The 18,292-nt window shown below is 42.4% G+C and overlaps 2 protein-coding genes across 3 annotated transcripts; one reads left to right on the forward strand and one right to left on the reverse strand.

The window, feature by feature from the left end:
• Positions 1-651: 651 nt before the first annotated feature.
• Positions 652-6,314, forward strand: LOC112234088 (interferon-induced 35 kDa protein homolog). Its single transcript, XM_024402078.2, has 10 exons — positions 652-761; positions 1,151-1,187; positions 1,274-1,351; positions 3,578-3,736; positions 3,917-4,033; positions 4,150-4,297; positions 4,371-4,480; positions 4,704-4,890; positions 5,062-5,171; positions 5,544-6,314. The coding sequence occupies exons 2-10, from the start codon at positions 1,176-1,178 to the stop codon at positions 5,751-5,753; spliced, it is 1,131 nt and encodes a 376-aa protein (XP_024257846.2). The 5' UTR covers positions 652-761; positions 1,151-1,175; the 3' UTR covers positions 5,754-6,314.
• A 109-nt stretch (positions 6,315-6,423) lies between these two features.
• On the reverse strand, positions 6,424-16,562 carry LOC112234087 (branched-chain-amino-acid aminotransferase, cytosolic-like). Of its 2 annotated transcripts, XM_024402076.2 has the most exons (12): positions 16,429-16,548; positions 16,179-16,273; positions 13,115-13,186; positions 12,247-12,447; positions 11,981-12,091; positions 11,749-11,868; positions 11,212-11,375; positions 10,562-10,704; positions 8,790-8,875; positions 8,473-8,613; positions 8,303-8,377; positions 6,424-8,141 (listed from the first exon to the last, which is right to left on the reverse strand). In XM_024402076.2, exons 1-12 carry the CDS (start codon positions 16,463-16,465, stop codon positions 8,100-8,102), a joined length of 1,287 nt encoding a protein of 428 aa, XP_024257844.2. In that variant the 5' UTR covers positions 16,466-16,548; the 3' UTR covers positions 6,424-8,099. The 2 variants fall into 2 exon arrangements, with proteins under 2 accessions (XP_024257844.2, XP_024257845.2); XM_024402077.2 differs by lacking the exon at positions 16,179-16,273 and having other exon boundaries at positions 16,429-16,562.
• Between the last annotated feature and the right edge of the window lie 1,730 nt (positions 16,563-18,292).

Raw genomic sequence — 18,292 nt, forward strand, 5'->3', positions numbered from 1 at the left:
CTCATTGCAGGCAATCTCAACGCTGTGCGTAACAGGGATGACATCCTCCTCCCTCATGTGGTACCCTTCCTACAGGCTCATCCTGACATGACCCTCCGGCATGACAATGCCACCAGCCATACTGCTCGTTCTGTGCGTGATTTCCTGCAAGACAGGAATGTCAATGTTCTGCCATGACCAGCGAAGAGCCCGGATCTCAATCGCATTAAGTACCCCTGGGACCTGTTGGATGTGAGGGTGAGGGCCAGGGCCATTCCCCCCCAGAAATGTCCTGGAACTTGCAGGTGCCTTGGTGGAAGAGTGAGGTAACATCTCACAGCAATCACTGCCAAATCTGGTGCAGTCCATGAGGAGATGCACTGCAGTACTTAATGCAGCTGGTGGCCACACCAGATACTGACTGTTACTTTTGATTTGACCCCCCCTTGTTCAGGGACACATTCCATTTCTGTTAGTCACATGTGTGGAACTTGTTCAGTTTATGTCTCTGTTGTTGAATCTTGTTATATTCATACACATATTTACACATGTTAGGTTTGCTGAAAATAAACGCAGTTGACAGTGAGAGGACGTTACTTTTTTGCTGCGTTTATATATATATATTGAGTAAAAGCTGATGTATTGAGTGCTGTGCTGGAGCATAATCAAGGATTTAATGAGTGCGCGTAAGGGCTACCCAAGCGCCTACCTCTTGTCGAAATCTGCCGTGTCGGATTGAAGAAACTGAAACTGAAAGAAAAAGACGTACCATTACACAACAGGTAAGTGGTTTACTCAGCTTTGTCTTCTATAAAATCGTAACTAAATGATTTTAAACTAATTTTAATTTCAAATGGATTGGATATGTGTTAAGAGTCATACTTTTTTAAATTAAAGATTTAAAATGAACGGTCAAGGGTACTTGGACGCGTTGATAGTTGGGCCGAATCAAAAAGGAATGTGTAACGTTAGCCTATATGAATACCGAAAGCTTTAAACTAGATCGTTTCAAACTACTTATCATTTTATGAAGTGTAGCCTACACTCGTCAGTGGAGACGTTGGCTACGTTTAGACAGCCAGCCCAATTCTGATATTCTTCCACTAATTGATCTATCACAGCTCTTTTTCATTATTAACACATTTTCCACGACATTTTATACTCTTTGCAGATTAGCGTCAATTTCTCCGACAGTCATGTGTGATGAGGTAAGGGGGACCCCATCTTCAGTGAGTCCTATAATTTTTATAAACAGGCGGCTGTCCTAATGGAATTGAATGGAATTGTTTTTCAGGATTTTCCCTTAATGACAGACACCCAGGGATCACATAACACCTTGGATGGAATCCTACATGCTATCAGCAAATGCAAGGTATATTTGACCAAAGAAAGGATATTGATTGGGAAAGCCCCAAAACTTGTCTGACTCCAGTCACACAAGTCATAGACTGATCTTTCTGCTATCGCATGGCAAGCGGTACCAGAGCACCAAGTCTAGGACCAAAAGGCTCCTTAACTGCTTCTACCCCCAAGACAGAAGACAATGAAATGGCCACCAGGACAATTTACATTTGTTTTTACACAGCTGCTACTCGCTGTTTATCTATGCATAGTCACTTTACCCCTACCTACATGTACACATTTCCTCGACTAACCTGTACACCTGCACATTGACCCGGTACCCCCTGTATAATGCCTCCTTATTGTTATTTTATTGTTACTTTTTATAATTGGTAAATATTTTCTTAACTCTCTCATTGTTGGTTAAGTAAGCATTTCACGGTAAGGTCTACCTACATCTGTTGTATTCGGCGCATGTGACAAAGTTTGAATTGCAAAATAAATGTTATATATATATATATATATATATATATATATATATATATATATATACAGTGCCTTGCAAAAGTATTCATCCCCCTTAGCATTTTTCCCATTTCTCCTATTTTGTTGCAATACAACCTGTAAAAAATGGTTTTTATTTGGATTTCATGTAATGGACATACACAAAATAGTCCAAATTGGTGAAGTGAAATGGGAAAAAGAACCATACAAATGGAAAGGTGGATCGTGTATATGTATTCACCCCCTTTGCTAAGAAGCCCCTAAATAAGATCTGGTGTAACCAATTACCTTCAGAAGCCACATAATTCATTAAATAAAGTCCACATGTGTGCGATCTAAGTGTGTGTGTGTGTATGTGTGTATGTGTGTGTATATATATATATATATATATATATATATAACTGTTCTGAAAGGCTGCAACACTGCCAAGAAAGTGGCACCACCAAGCAAGTGGCACCATGGAGACCAAGGAGCTCTCCAAACAGTTCAGGGACAAAGTTGTGGAGAAGCAAAGCTCAGTGTTGGATTATAAAAAAAAATATCAGACATTTTGAACGTCCCACGGAGCACCATTAAATCCATTATTTAAAAATGTAAAGAATATGGCACCACAACAAACCTGCCAAGAGAGGGCCGCCCACCAAAACTCACAGGCATTAAGCAGAGAGGCAACAAAGAGACCAAAGATAACCCTGAAGGAGCTGCAAAGCTCCACAGCGGAGATTGGAGTGTCTGTCCATAGGACCACTTTAAGCCGTACACTCAACAGAGCTGGGCTTTACGGAAGTGTCCAGAAAATTATCCATTGCTTAAAGAAAAAAATAAGCAAACACGTTTGGTGTTCGCCGAACGGCATGTGGGAGAATCCCCAAAAATATGGAAGAAGGTACTCTGGTCAGATGAGACTAAAATGTCATTTTTTGGCCATCAAGGAAAACTAAATCTGGCGCAAACCCAACACCTCTCATCACCCCGAGTACACCACACCCACAGTGAAGCATGGTGGTGGCAGCATCATGCTGTGGTGTTTTTCATCGGTAGGGATTGGGAAGCTGGTCAGAATTGAAGGAATGATGGATGGCGCTAAATACAGGGATATTCAGTCTTCCAGAGATTTGAGACCGAGATGGAGGTTCACCTTCCAGCAGGACAATGACCCTAGCATACTGCTAAAGCAACACTTGAGCGGTTTAAGGGGAAACATTTAAATGTCTTGGAATGGCCTAGTCAAAGCCCAGACCTCAATCCAACTTAGAATCTGTGGTATGACTTAAAGATTGCTGTACACCAGCGGAACCTATCCAACTTGAAGGAGCTGGAGCAGTTTTACCTTGAAGAATGGGCAAAAATCCCAGTGGCTAGATGTACCCCAAGAGAATTGCAGCTGTAATTGCTGCAAAAGGTGGCTCTACAAAGTATTGACTTTGGGGGGGTGAATAGTTATGCACGCTTAAGTTTTCTATTTTTTTTGTCTTATTTCTTGTTTGTTTTCAAAGTGGTAGGCATGTTGTGTAAATCAAATGATACAACCCCCCCAAAAAATATATTTTAATTCCAGGTTGTAAGGCAACAAAATAGAAAAAATGCCAAGGGGGTGAATACTTTTGCAAGCCACTGTGTGTGTATATATAGATATATAGAGAGAGTTAGAGAAAGAGAGGCTTTGTCTACTGTATAATAATTAATGCATTAATCTCCTTGGTTTGTGAGTGTAGCCTATGGCTCAAGGGCCTCATAGAATCTGTGTTCTCAGGTTCAACACAATCAGTTGCTGAAGGAGCAGCAGGACCTGTCCAGAGCCAGGGATGACCAGGAGGACCTTGCTAAACAGTTCAGACAGCGCGTAGTCAAACTGAGGATATCTCTGGAAGAGGATGACAACAACCAAGCCAGGGATGTAGACTCTGAAAGGGTATGACAACCTCTCGCAGACCACTAAACCGAAGATCAACACTAGAATTAACATTTGTCTTAGGATATCACTATATTTCGCTTTTCCTATACTTAGTGGCTTTTTGCGGGGTTGAGAGAGGTCTTGATAGAGGTTTTGGATTATGCCTGAATGACTGATAGGAGTAATGTTTCTCTGCAGAAGAAGATAGCTGCCCTGCATGATGAGGAGAGCAGACTGAAGAGGGAGATCCAGAGAGCAGAGGAAGAACTGCAGCTTGAGGAGGAGAGCGCCCACAACCTCAAGCAGCAGACTGATGTAGGGCCACACCCCAAAACTCAGGAGCTGTATTATTAGTCTTAGTGTGGCTGTGTACTGTAGTAGGTGTGTTGCGATTTAGTTGACTATTGAAGATGGTCTTTCTTGGTTTTTAGGTGTCTACTGCTGCAGTGCCTGAAAAGAAGGTTGTGTTCACTGGAGAAACGGGTGATGGTGCAAACACACTCAATTTTAATGTGAAGCCACATATAGTGTATCCAATGGAGGAGGGCACTGCACTGATCACTTTTGAGGATGAGGAAGGTAAGACCGAAACCTTTACTCTGTCTAGCACCTATTTTATTTCTGTGGTTATTATACCGCCTTTCCTCCACAGTGGCCCAGAAGATCCTGAGCCTGAGGGAGCATAAGGTGGATCTGGGTGGGGATTGTGCCATCACTCTGGAGGCCAAGCTCGTACAGCTGCTGGTGCCCTGTCAAGTAGAGGTACAACCACAGAGACCCATCTCCATTCACTAGTGTTTAGGTGTCAGGAAGATGATGAAATGAGTGCAATACAAGGGCCTGAACAACTGTGGCTCTGTTATGAAGAGTGTCATGTGCAGAATAACTTGGATTACATCCAGTTAGTTTATTTCATTTGTATGTATGTCATTGCATTCCTTTGTGTTAACCAGTGTCTGTGTGTGCACCGGTCTCTCTACCTCAGATGGACACTGAGGTATGTTCCCGCCGTATCCTGGTTTCCAACCTGCCCAAGAAGGCCGGGGAGGACCGCTTGCTCGACAAACTGGAGATCCACTTTGCCAAGAGCAAGAATGGAGGGGGGGAGGTGGAAGAGTCTGACATGCTGCATGATTCTGGCAACGTCGTCATCACTTTTATAGAAAACAATAGTACGCAAGTCAAGTTCCTGTCAGAAAATGTAGTTTTCTTCATAAAGGGAAAAAGCTCAGACTAAATGAATTTTCATCATACTGTTGTTTCTGTCCATTCCTTCTGACTTTATATAATGAGAAATGTACAACTTTTGATTATCTGAGCGTACTGTGCATTGTTTACCACAGTTGCCAAAGGCCTGACTGGCAAGCTGTACCACGATGTGGAGTTTGACAAAGGGAGGAAGCACAGTGTGAAGGTGACTCCATTTCTGAACGGAGAGATCACAAGTTTCCAGGTAAGCAGATTTCATGTTCATGGCCATGAGTTTATCCCTTTAACTCCATGACAACCAGACTATAAAATAAGCAATTTATCATAGGCCAACTACACTATCAGCAGAAATACCTTTATGCCTAGTGAAATCAATTCTGAGAGTAATGTTATAAACCATACACAGTATCAGCCTGTGGTTCTGCGCCCATTAAAATTTGGTTACAAGTTACAACTACAATGGGATTGTTATTCCATTAGGAAACTCAAGGCCCTATACACAAGATAATAGGTGCTCAACTCATTGTTTGGGACTTACAGACAAGCTAGTCTAACCATTAGTGTCTAGAAGCTGTCTGCAGTAAAGCAATATCCTCCAATCTGACCCCTCTACCAGACACGGCTGTCAGCGTGTGGGCGTACTGTGCTGCTGACTGGCATCCCTGCAGTCATGGAGCAGGAGAACCTGCAGGACCTGCTGGAGATCCACTTCCAGAAGACCAATAACGGTGGGGGAGAGGTGGACGCCTTCCTCTACAACCCCCTGGGGCAGCACACCCTGGCCCTGTTCGAGGAGGACTGTCCCACTGAAGACCAGAGCCAGTGAGAGGGCCAGGCACTGATAGTCCTCCCCCCAGTGAGCTCAACAGACACCTTTCTATTGCTGCTCATCTATCCCATCTCAGTACAGGGTCAGTTAAATCCAGCCTGGGGATCTAATCCTGGCCTGCTATCAGCATGTTCTGATAGAGGTATGATCTCATCTTTCAATCAAATGCTAATGTTAGGGGTTGGCACTGTGCCAAAGCTTTTGTCTGAGGTTGTCTTTTCCTGTTTCAAAACATAATTTGGTAGAACCATCTATTTATATAGAATTTCTGATTATGTATGCAGATCATTTTGGGTGAAACGTTTTTAGTGAAGAAAAAATATTCAGAACAAAAGTTGCCAAAGAAATGTAAATTATGCTTGACAAGACTAATTTAGATATCTTCAAGTTAACATTTAGAAGGAATGTGTATTCTACAGCTCTCTAAAGATGTCAATATTTAGTGTTCTATAATCGTGGCATTCTATTGTTTTCTGTCATTAGAATTGAATGAGCAATCCTGTACGGTAGAATCAGTGATTGTAATAAAGTCTGTCCAATGGACCAAGTCAGACATTATGATGGTGTGTGTGGTTCGTTCATTATTACTGAGAAGGGACTACACTGACAATGTGAGATTTAAGTTTTAATCGCGTAAAGTGCATAAGCATCAAAGCAGTACAAATAGTTTAGCAAAACCATGTCCAGTCAGACAATGGAACACAGATGGAGTTTATTGTAAAAATCTAGTAACAATGTCCCACAACAAAACCACAAAGATCCAGCAGGATAGCCTAGTGCAACAACTAAAAACAAGTTAGATCCACAGGACAACGACAGTCCACACACCCAGTCAGGCACTTAGGGAGGAATGAAGAAAACCAAGCGATATGAAAGAGGCATACATTAATAGAAAGGAAAGCAGCAGGGTGAGGACATAAACCTGGATATACAGTTAATCATTGGGAAGACGGTTGTTCCAATTGACAAGAAAAACCCACAGACAAAAAATAACTACTCATTGTTACCTTAAGTTTACATAATGATTACACACAACCTAGTGCAGAAGTCAGACAGTCTATAGCATCTATTGAACATGGTCTCTCTCGTACTCTGAAGTCTACATTATAAACTGGTTGGCTGACAGCCGTGGTTTATCAGACCGTATACCACGGATATGACAAAACATGTATTTTTACTGCTCTAATTAAGTTGGTAACCAGTTTATAATAGCAATACGGCACCTCAGGTTTGTGGTTTATGGCCATTATACCACGGCTTAGGGTTGAGTCCAGACACTCCGCGTTGCGCATATGAACAGCCCTTAGCCATGGTATATTGGCCATATACCTCGGGCCTTATTGCTTAAGTATATCATGTAGCTATAGCTAACCTCTGTGTATGCTTGAGTTCACTTTGACCTCTCCATTTTAATCTCAATCTTTTCAACATCACTTTCTTAGTGGCATCTTTCCAATCCAGAAAGACACGCGATCACTTGACTGACTTTCTTCTGCTCAGTCACACACATGCACACTTAACTTAAATCAAACTAAGGTCAGTGTAAACTCATTTCTAGGAGATTGTTGAAAAGCACCTCTGGTGTCAATATGGTATGTATAACCATTTGTATTCCTGGCCTGATATACATAGGTTCTACAACAACAAAAAGTATTTTAAATCATATTCTACTTCCTCAGGTTATATAGTGATAGAAAGTTTAGAAAGTAACAAATCCTGTGACGTGGTTTTGATCTGATCCGTTCCTACAGTCAACACATTCCTTATGTCAGCCAGTGAAAATGTCTAACAGACTCAATTGTTCCTATTAAGTACCTGTAAAAAGTTATTCCCATATTGCAAATGACCAATAACTTACCAGTAATCCCCTACAATAGTTGTGCGTATTGCATATTTAAACTATTACAACAATATATCAGTTTGTGTCCAATAGCATGGACAACCCTATAGACCATCTCAGGTAGTGTTTATTAAAAAGCTTGGAGGACGATTTCTTCTGTAACCTGTGCTACAGTATGATAAAGGACTGAATAGGAAGAAGACTGACTTTGTTCCTAATACAGACTAGACTAGGTTGGTTGAACCGAGGCTGCAGCCATTTCACAGCATTACTTATACAGTATTGTGTAACTGTCGGTATTCCATGCAAGTTGCAACATTTGAATGACAGAATAACCCTATCCCTTTACAAGTCCCCGCAGAAACACCAAGAGTAACAGACGTGACCTGTTCATCTCTGCCGGCCTATCAGAAGGAGTGCATTATGGGTTGTGCTGAAGCTGCTGGTCTTGAAGATGGAGCGGGGGACTGGTCGCGATATGATTGACATGTGCAAACTGCCAATTAAACGACCAGTGGTGCCCATTCACTCTGTTTCCGGCCATACTGAGGAGTGGATGGCGCCAGGAGAAGTGAAGAGTGGAAACAAAAAAAGAGAATCATCTTTACTTTGTTGCTTAGAGCAAAATGTATTTAGTTCTAATTAATATCAGAGGGAAGTACTCTGTTTAAAGGGTCAAAGCAAGCATTAGGGCAGACCTGCTTACCTGCATGTCTGTCAGCTCTTTGTGGAATCGCTTGGCCAGGTCTGGACCATTCTGCATTGTAGGAATTTGGTAGGTCTGAGGGAGGGGAGAGAGAATATAATCTGCATTTTGTTTGAGGGCAAAACAAAAGGGTTTCAGAAAAATGTAAATACACCAAGGCTTGTGGTTACCTTCCCTTTGTAGAGCAGGCTGCCGACGGGACAGACCACACACGCCGTCCCGGCACCAAACACCTCCGTAATCCTGCCTGAGTCCAGAGCACCGAGCAGCTCCTTCATGCCCATGGTGCGCTCTGTCACTTTGAACTCTCCCTGAAGGAAACAAAACAAGTCCTTATGACTGTGCATCACTAGAATTCCAATAAAATAATTCTGCTAACCATCTTCTGTCTTCTATGTCAATGGATTACACTGGTCTTAAATCCTCTCTGTTCTCAAATAACTTTGATCTTTTCCCATTATAACCTCCCTCTTCCTCCCCTACTTACCCATTCTCTGGCCAGGTCTAGCAGAGACTGTCTGGTGACTCCTGGGAGAATGATGCCATCTAGAGGAGGAGTCAGCAACTCTCTCTCTGCATACAAACAGGTACTCTTACTCACATACATAAGCTGTACACCGTTGTTTGGAGTTGAACAGAATTCACATCCAACAGGGGGAAGCACTGACACAGCCTATTTTGACAGTCCAGGCAGACACTAAGCAAACAAACAGACATACAGACTAGAGACAGTCAAACAGACATACGGTACCTTCAGAAAGTATTCATACCCCTTCACCTAGTCTGCATTTCTGTGTTACAGCCTGAATTCAAAATTGATTAAATATTTTTCTAAAATCTCTCAATCTACACACAATACCCCACAATGACAAAGTGAAAAGCACATTTTTGCACATTTATTGAAAATGAAATACAGAAATCTCATTTACGTGTACATACCCGAGTCAACACTTTGTCGAAGCACCTTCGGCAGTTATTACACCTGTGAGTCTGTGTAAATCTCTATGAGCTTTCCCCACCTGGATTGTACAACATTTGCCCATTATTATTTCCAAAATTCTTCAAGCTCTGTCAAATTGATCATTGCTAGACAACCACTTTCAGGTCCTGCCATAGATTTTCAAGTAGATGTAAGTCAAAACTGTAACTCGGCTACTCAGAAACATTGATTCTTATTTTGAAGTAGAGTTGGCCTTGTGTTGTAGGTTATTGTCCCGCTGTAAGGTGAATTCATCTCCCAGTGTCTGGTGGAAAGCAGACAACCAGGTTTTCCTCTAGGATTTTACCTGCGCTTAGCTCCATTTATTTTCTATCCTGAAAACCTCCCCAGTCCTTAACAATTACAAGCATACCCATAACATGATACAGCCATCACTATGCTTGAAAATATGGAGTGGTACTCAGTAATGTGTTGTATTGGATTTGCCCTAAACACAACACTTTGTATTCAGGACAAAAAGGTAATTGCTTTGCCACATATTTTGCTGTATTACTTAAGTGCCTTGTTGCAAACAGGATGAATGTTTTAGAATATTTTTATTCGTACAGGCTTCCTTTTTCCCCACTCTGTCATTTAGGTTAGTATTGTGGAGTAACTACATAGTTGTAGATTCATCCTCAGTGGTCTCCTAATTACAGTCATTAAACTCTGTAACTGTTTAAAAGTCACCATTGGCCTTGTGTTGAAATCCCGAAGCGGTTTCCTTCCTCTCCGGCAACTGAGTTAGAAGGGACGCCTGCATCATTGTTTGACTGGGTGTATTGATACACCATCCAAAGTGTAATTACTAACTTTACCATGCGCAAAGGGATATTCAGTGTCTGCCTTTAATTTTTTTATTTTTTTTAACACATTTACCAATAGGTGCCCTTCTTTGTGAGGCATTGGAAAACCTCCCTGGTCTTTGTGGTTGATTCTGTGTTTGAAATTCACTGCTCAACTGAAGGACCTTACAGATAATTGTATGTGTGGTGTATGAGGTAATCATTAATAAATCATGTTACTATTATTGCACACAGAGTGAGTCCATGCAACATATGTGACTTGAACTTATTTAGGCTTGCCAGGGATTGAATACTTATTGACTCAAGACATTTTGGATTTTAATTTGACATTATCTCTGGCCTATTGTGTGTAGGCCAGTGATAAAATCTAAATTTAATCCATTTTAAATTCAGGTTGTAACAACATTTGGAAAAAGTCAAGGGTTGTGAATACATTCTGAAGGCGCCGTACAGACGATAGACAGTGAAACAGACCTCCTCCCTCATTCATCCAGTAGATGAAGAGGTTCATGGTGCCGACCTCTGTGATCTCCTCCTGCTCTCCATAAAGCCACAGGACCTGCTGACAGCCCTGCTTTATAGCCTCATTCTGCACTGCTATAGTAGGCCCATAGTTACTGACAGAGAGGGGAGAGAGACAGAAAGTATGAGAGTGAAAGGGAGGAACAGACATGGGAGAGAGGAGGGGTGATGGAATATTTCATTTCAGAAGGCAGCTCCCTTGGAAACACACAACCCTCATAAACAGCTCCTCCTGCTGGGGGGGCTGACCTTGTGAGAGAGGTCAAACAACATGGCTACCAGAGGACAGACAGGACATTAAGTTCATGTTCAGCTAACATGCAGCCAACATGTTGTCTAGAGGAATGTGCATGGTTAAAATAGCTAAACAATTACATTATAAGCCTCAAACTGTCTCTATTCAGAAGTAAACTTGGGGCCCCAGAGTCAGACCATATCTTCATAATTCCATGACGTTATACAAGAGTTGTTATATAGCTAATAAGCTATTAAGAAACCACTTATTTTTCAAAAATTCCAACGCAACAAAGCAACCCATTGTTGCTGTCGCAAATTGTTGAGTCACTTCTACTTGGAAGTGTGTGTGTTAGTGTGATACTCACCCCCCCATCTTGTAGGCTCCGACCCCCCCTCTCCAGGCTCTGACATAGCTTGGGTCTGCCAGCAGAGAGACTGGGCTGAAGGCCCCTGTGGTAAAGTAGGGCCCTACAGGACCCACGATGCAAAATAGTAGGGCTTGGCTGGCCCTCGACACACCCAGGGAAGGCTAAGGCCAGGAGGGGGAGAGGGGAGGAAGGAGAGGGGTGTTACTGGAGGAAACAGTGACAGCGCTATGTCACTACCTAGGGCTAAGTGTAGATGGTTAAAAAATAGATGTGATCATTATTTTTCTTTAACTAGGCAAGTCAGTTAAGAACCAGTTCTTATTTACAATGATGGCCAAGGAACAGTGGGTTAACTGCCTTGCTCAGGGGCAGAACGATAGATTTTTACCTTGTCAGCTCAGGGATTCGATCTAGCAACCTTTCAGTTACTGGCCCAACGCTCTAACCACTAGGCTACCTGCCCCCACCCCCAATGTGAAATGTGAAACCATGGAGACTGTCTCCTGTGTCTGTGAGAGGGGGAGCAGTGCTCACCTCAATCCCAATGTAGGTGGGTCTGATGTAGAGGCTGGCGTCTAGGGAGTAGGGGACCCAGTCCTGGTCCACCTCCACCAGCTTCCTGATGCACTCCAACAGCTCCACCTTATCAAACAACTACACAGAGATGGGAGGGACAGAGGACCTGTAACTACTTGGTTCAGTTCAATTGAGTGGAAAACCAGCGCTTCCATGGGGTTCTTCAGGACCAGGTCTGAGAGAGACTCACAGGGAGACAGCTGCGGTCAGCAGTGCGGTGCATCCTCTCCATGTTCAGGTTGGGTCTGAACAGACGGATGTGGTTGTCCACCCCTCTGAACGCCTTCATGCCCTCAAACAGCTGAGAGACAGACACAGACATACTGTTCATACATCTGGCAGAATGAACCATCTCTGAAAGAATAAGCTAGGTGACTTGTATCAAGGACCGAGGTCTCAGTAAGACAGGGCTAGCCTCGTCAGGCACTATGTCTGCACTATGGCTCCTTCTCTCACCTCTATGGAGTAGTGCAGGGCAGAGGTGGCAGGGTGCAGCGACAGGTTCTGAAAGGGCTTGATCTGGGGAACCTTCCAGCCCTCTTTCTCTGACCAATAGATGGTCAGCATGTGGTCTGAAAACTGCTTGCCAAACACCAGTGAGGCGGGGTCTGGCTTGGGCTTCCCCGCAGTGTTGCGCTCGATTGTGAGGTCTGCGGCCTGAGAGAGGAAGCGGGGCGGAGCAGAAGAGACAGACGGACAGACAGACGAGGAGGGGAAAGGAACAGAACGAGGGCCGAACCCAGTGATTTTCTTTATTGTAATGAAAGGGCTTGGAGTGGAAATTAATGGTGGCTTGGGAGCCAATTAAGCACTTCAATTAAACTGAATTAAATAATCAAAGCACAAGGAAGTGAGAGAAGGAAGAAAGGGTACAGAGTCACGTGGTGGACTAAGAAAACATTTGATCAATAGACCCCCGGGCTGACTGGTAGGCTACTGAACACGTGCCAAATGACACTTCTACCTACTGAACACGTGCCAAATGACACTTCTACCTACTGAACACGTGCCAAATGACACTTCTACCTACTGAACACGTGCCAAATGACACTTCTACCTACTGAACACGTGCCAAATGACACTTCTACCTACTGAACACGTGCCAAATGACACTTCTACCTACTGAACACGTGCCAAATGACACTTCTACCTGTAAACAAGCTTCAGCCGGCCTCTGTTAATAAACAGCCGTGCCTCAGAGTCATGCCAAGCTCCTAAAAACCTCCTGTGTTGGGGGTTGTGATGACTCAGACAATAGAGAGTAATACAATGACTCAGGAAACTGTCTCCGGTGTCTGGTCATTACTTCTCCTTTATATATTACCTTGAATGAGCTGGCAAACCGCAACGACCCCAAAGAGTAGGGGATGGCTTGAATGAACCGTCCATGAAGTGCCTAATAAACAAGAGAAAACATTACATTTAATAATCTCGGTAAAGTTAAAAGAACATAGGCTATCATAATTCACATTATGACAAATAACCTACTAAGAACCTTGTAATACAATCTACTCCCACATTGGAAACTTGCCTTCTCAACCAAGGTGACAATGTTGTCCCTCTTCTAGATAGATGTAAACCAGTAAAGCACCACGTGTCTGGCATGACATTTTATATATATATATATATATTGTGTTCAGTACCTGCACTGTGTCTGTGTAAGGGACAGCTGGAGCAAAGCAGTAGGCTGTAAATACACTAATATATATATATTATATATACACACACACACAAAAAGGTATGTGGACACCCCTTCAAAACTAGTGGATTTGGCTATTTCAGCCACACCCGTTGCTGACACGTGTATAAAATCGAGCACACAGCCATGCAACCTCCATAGACAAACATTGGTAGTAGAATGGACTTACTGAAGGACTCAGTGACTTTCAACGTGGCTCCGTCATAGGATGCACCCTTCCCAACAAGTCAGTTCGTCAAATTCCTGCCCTGCTAGAGCTTCCCCGGTCAACTGTAAGTGCTCTTATTGTGAAGTAGAAACATCTAAGAGCAACAACGTCTCAGCTGCGAAGTGGTAGACCACACAAGCTCACAGAACGGGACCGCTGAGTGCTGAAGCGCGTAAAAATCGTCTGTCCTCAATTGCAAAACTCACTACCGAGTTCCAACCTGCCATTGGAAGCAACGACAGCACAATAACTGTTCGTCGGGAGCTTCATGAAATGGGTTTCCATGGCCGAGCAGCCGCACACAAGCCTAAAATCACCATGCGCAATGCCAAGCGTCGGCTGGAGTGGTGTAAAGCTCGCCGCCATTGGACTCTGGAGCAGTGGAAACGCGTTCTCTGGTGTGATGAATCACGCTTCACCATCTGGCAGTCCGACGGACAAATCTGTGTTTGGCCAATGCCAGGAGAACGCTACCTGCCCCAATACATAGTAACAACTGTAAAGTTCGGCGGAGGAGAAATAATGGTCTGGGGCTTTTTTCATGGTTCCAGTGAAGGGAAATCTTAATGCTACAGCCTACAATGACATTGTAGACGATTATGTGCTTCCAACTTTGTGGCAACAGTTTGGGGAAGGCCTTTTCCTGTTTCAGCATGACAAAATGTGATCCATACAGAACTGGTTTGTTGAGATGGGTGTGGAAGAACTTGACTGGCCTGCACAGAGCCCTGAACTCAACCCCATCATACAACTTTGGGATTAATTGGAAGTCCTTACACAACCTGGAGGTTTGTTTTGGGTTATTGTCCTGTTGAAAAACAAATGATAGTGGGACTAAGCCCAAACCAGATGGGATGGCGTATCGCTGCATAATGCTGTGGTAGCCATGCTGGTTAAGTATGCCTTGAATTCTAAATAAATCACAGACAGTGTCACCAGCAAAGCACCCCCACAACTCCTACATGCTTCACGGTGGGAACCACACACGCAGAGATCATCCATTCACCTACTCTGCGTCTCACAAATACACAGCGGTTGGAACCAAAAATCGAAAATTTGGTATCTTCTTATTATTGATGTCCTTTAGTAGTTGGTTTATTGCAGCAATTCCACCATGAACGCCAGTTGATTCCACCATGAACAACAGTTGATGTTGAGATGTGTCTGTTGCTTGAACTCTGAAGCATCTATTTGGGCTGCAATCGGAGGTGCAGTTAAGTCTAATGAACTTATCCTCTGCAGCAGAGGTAACACTGGGTCTTTCTTTCCTGTGGCGGTCCTCATGAGAACCAGTTTCATCATAGCGCTTGATGGTTTTTGCGACTGCACTTGAAGAAACTTTCAAAGTTCTTTAAATTTTCCGCATTGACTGACCTTCATGTCCTGAAGTAATGATGGACTGTTGTTTCTCTTTTCTTATTTGAGCTGTTCTTGCCATAATATGGACTTCGTCTTTTACCAAATAGGGCTATCTTCTGTATACCACCCCTACCTTGTCACAACAACTGATTGGCTCAAACACATTAAGGAAAGAAATTCCACAAATTCACTTTTAACAAGGCACATCTGTTAGTTGAAATGCATTCCAGGTAACTACCTCATGAAGCTGGTTGAGAGAATGCCAAGAATTTGCAAAGCTGTCATCATGGCAAAGGGAGGCTACTTTGAAAAATCTCAAATATATTTTGATCTGTTTAACACTATTTAGGTTACGACATGATTCCATAACGTGTGTTATTTCATAGTTGACGTCTTCACTAGTAATCTACAATGTAGACAATCTACAATAGTACAAATAAATTAAAACCTTTGAATGAGTAGGTGTCCAAACTTTTGACTGGTACTGTATGTTTTGGCCTGTCTTGTGAAGGTATGCGGAGAGAGAGAGAGCGTGTCTGTGTGTTGGAGACATAGCCAACACCTCATAGCAGGCATGCCATTTCTAGGGAAAACCACCTCTTTTACAATGAAATGTAATTTGACACTATTTCCATGCATTGAGATTTCGCTTTTATCGTAAAAAAAACACCCTTCACATTTTAAAGCTTACATTTGTAGATTCTGACTGGTTAAAGATTCAGAATAATGTAATCCACCCTAAATATTCATTACTGCATTGTTATTTTGCATAACAATGAAAATCTGTTTAAAGATGCTATTTTTACGCCACACATTTATTTATCACCCCCGCTCCGAATGCTGGCGCAAAGACACCCCTAGGCCTATTCATATGTGACTGCACGCTTTATGTCCACACTACCAACATGAATAACGTCACCAAAAGCAGTAGCTGCGCCTGTGTAGCTGATAGACTGAAGGTAAAGCAGCGCGGGACAAGTAGCACATCAGTTAAACAAGTAAATAGTAGAGGTCCATTAACTCTTACTTGTTCAACACATTAGCCCCGCATTGTTAACTATTTACAGAGACGATCGAGATAAACAGACAATAGCGATATAAGAGAGTGATCTTTGGACTCACCGTCCTCAGAGCTGCCATCGCCGCTACGTAGCTAATGAATGGTATATGTGTCCGTGTGGGAGCAAATTCTATAAGCAGTGCGTTCCGTATTGGACCTTGGCATAATGACAACAATGTTCTTGAGATTAAAATAATAGAACACCAACCATGTCCAAATTCGTATCTGATATATATTTCTTATATATGTCATTTGTAAATTGTGCAAGAATAGGTTTGCAAATTCCATTGAATTTCAAGTAGGCTATTTTACCTTTACACGAAATAATAAAGACGTCATCTGAAGACATGCTGGTATGAATACTGAATTCATTGTTAATAAAATATACAGCAAATTATAATGGAAGATGATAATAGTCAGCACAGCAGTGTGTTGTTGAAGATGACATGGGCGTGACGAATCCCTGCCATCTGATTGGACAAAACAGACACGGTTAGATTGGTTCGAATAAACGAGGTTAATCCAGTTCAAACGACCAAGAGTGGAGATGGCCACGATTGGTCTACGAACGGGGAGTTGTAGCAATCTTGTTATTTGATTGGACGTCGTGCTTTCGGTGGGATGGGCATTTAAATACTACAACGTAACCATCATTTGGATGTGTATTTGTTATATAATGCATAATTTCTCCTGTAATATTGTATAAATCTTTGTAATAATAATATGTTGAACCCTGTCGTTTTCTTTACATGCCAATGTTGTCCATCAGCATTCAGCACACTTGCATTGTCCAATACCGTGTCCACAAAGATTGTCTATTATATTAACAAGATAGTCAAGTGGCAGCTCTAAAAATAGAAATGCATGTCCCCAAAGATGGAAGATAGACGGGAGGAGGCGAGATCAGGTGGGACCATTCTAGCCAATGAGGAAAAGGAGGGCCGAACAGGCCCCCATTAATATCGACAGGACTGAAGTGAAGCGGGTCAAGAGTTTCAAGTTCCATGGTGTCCACATCACTAACAAACTATCATAGTTCAAACACATCAAAACAGTTGTCATGAGGGCACGACAACACCTTTTCCCCCTCAGGAGAATGAAAAGATTTGGCATGGGTCCCCAGATCCTCAAAATGTTTTACAGCTGAGTAAAACATCTTGCTTCACATTTTCCTCTCTGGTGTGCATATTGAAAGCTGATGCAACTCTCAGGAAGCATTTCCCGGTTGCACACATTTTATGATCTTTGGGTTTCACAACTTCTTCTAGTGCACCACTGAGATATACAGTATATTAAATACTAGGCACTCTGGCTATCACACTCACATAACCTATGTAGCTAAGCCTACTGACTGAAAATAATGAATTTACCTTACATGCAAGTGGATGCTATCCTATGGGAGGGTTGCAAAATATTTAGTCTAATATATGTCTAATCAAATGTATTTTACTGTATTCAAAATGTGTGTATTGTAAATAAAAAATATTGGCATAAGTGAGGTTGCATAATCTATTCCAAGTAACCTAAGTTTAATCAATGTGGGCATCTGTGTTTTGTGGAGCCTGCATCACTTGTTGGTCTAGTTTCATTTCATGTTGAATTAGGCCTACTCTGGGGATTTGTTCTACCCTGTAGCAAAACAAATGACAAATCCATGTCCCTGAGATTTTTGCTCTGGAGTTTGGAGCATTGTGAAGAACATTAAAATCATTCAAAATACTTCACCAGAAAGCATGACTTAGCCACAGAGGATCATTAGCTTATTTTAAAAAAATAGCAGTGGATTGTTTAAAATCACAAGCATGTAGGCCTATATGTCTAGTTGGGAAGCATTTCAATTTGGGCAGCGCATGTAGCAATAGGCCTAGCTAATTATTGAGATGCGCCTGTCAGTGAAAAGCAATGCATCTAAAATATGTGTGAAGATAATGTGCAGAATGCGCTCAGCTCTCCAGAATGTGATTAGCTGTCTCCCGCCAGTTCTTGCACATTCCTTGTTTGTATTAGTTGTTTGACTGTTGAGTGTTCTTTTTTATAAACTCATCTTTACGTATGTCACCAGTAGTACATTTACTGTTAATCTGCATCATTTGGTTACATTCAATTCGGTTAATGCATGGATTAAAGGACAATTCCACCCCAAAACAATATTTTGGTATTTGTTTAATTAGTCCAT

This window comes from Oncorhynchus tshawytscha, linkage group LG27, assembly GCF_018296145.1.
Source record: "Oncorhynchus tshawytscha isolate Ot180627B linkage group LG27, Otsh_v2.0, whole genome shotgun sequence".
Taxonomy (NCBI): domain Eukaryota; kingdom Metazoa; phylum Chordata; class Actinopteri; order Salmoniformes; family Salmonidae; genus Oncorhynchus; species Oncorhynchus tshawytscha.

Excerpts from the sequence above, each read along its gene's own strand:
- LOC112234087 (XM_024402076.2), bottom strand. The coding sequence starts at position 16,465 with ATGTCTTCAGATGACGTCTTTATTATTTCGTGTAAAG. Across the intron at positions 16,274-16,428 it reads CTTTATTATTTCGTGTAAAG|GTCCAATACGGAACGCACTG; the intron begins GTAAAATAGCCT and ends CATTATGCCAAG. Across the intron at positions 12,448-13,114 it reads GGTTTGCCAGCTCATTCAAG|GCCGCAGACCTCACAATCGA; the intron begins GTAATATATAAA and ends TTCCTCTCTCAG.
- LOC112234088 (XM_024402078.2), top strand. Across the intron at positions 1,352-3,577 it reads ATGCTATCAGCAAATGCAAG|GTTCAACACAATCAGTTGCT; the intron begins GTATATTTGACC and ends CTGTGTTCTCAG. Across the intron at positions 4,298-4,370 it reads CACTTTTGAGGATGAGGAAG|TGGCCCAGAAGATCCTGAGC; the intron begins GTAAGACCGAAA and ends TTTCCTCCACAG.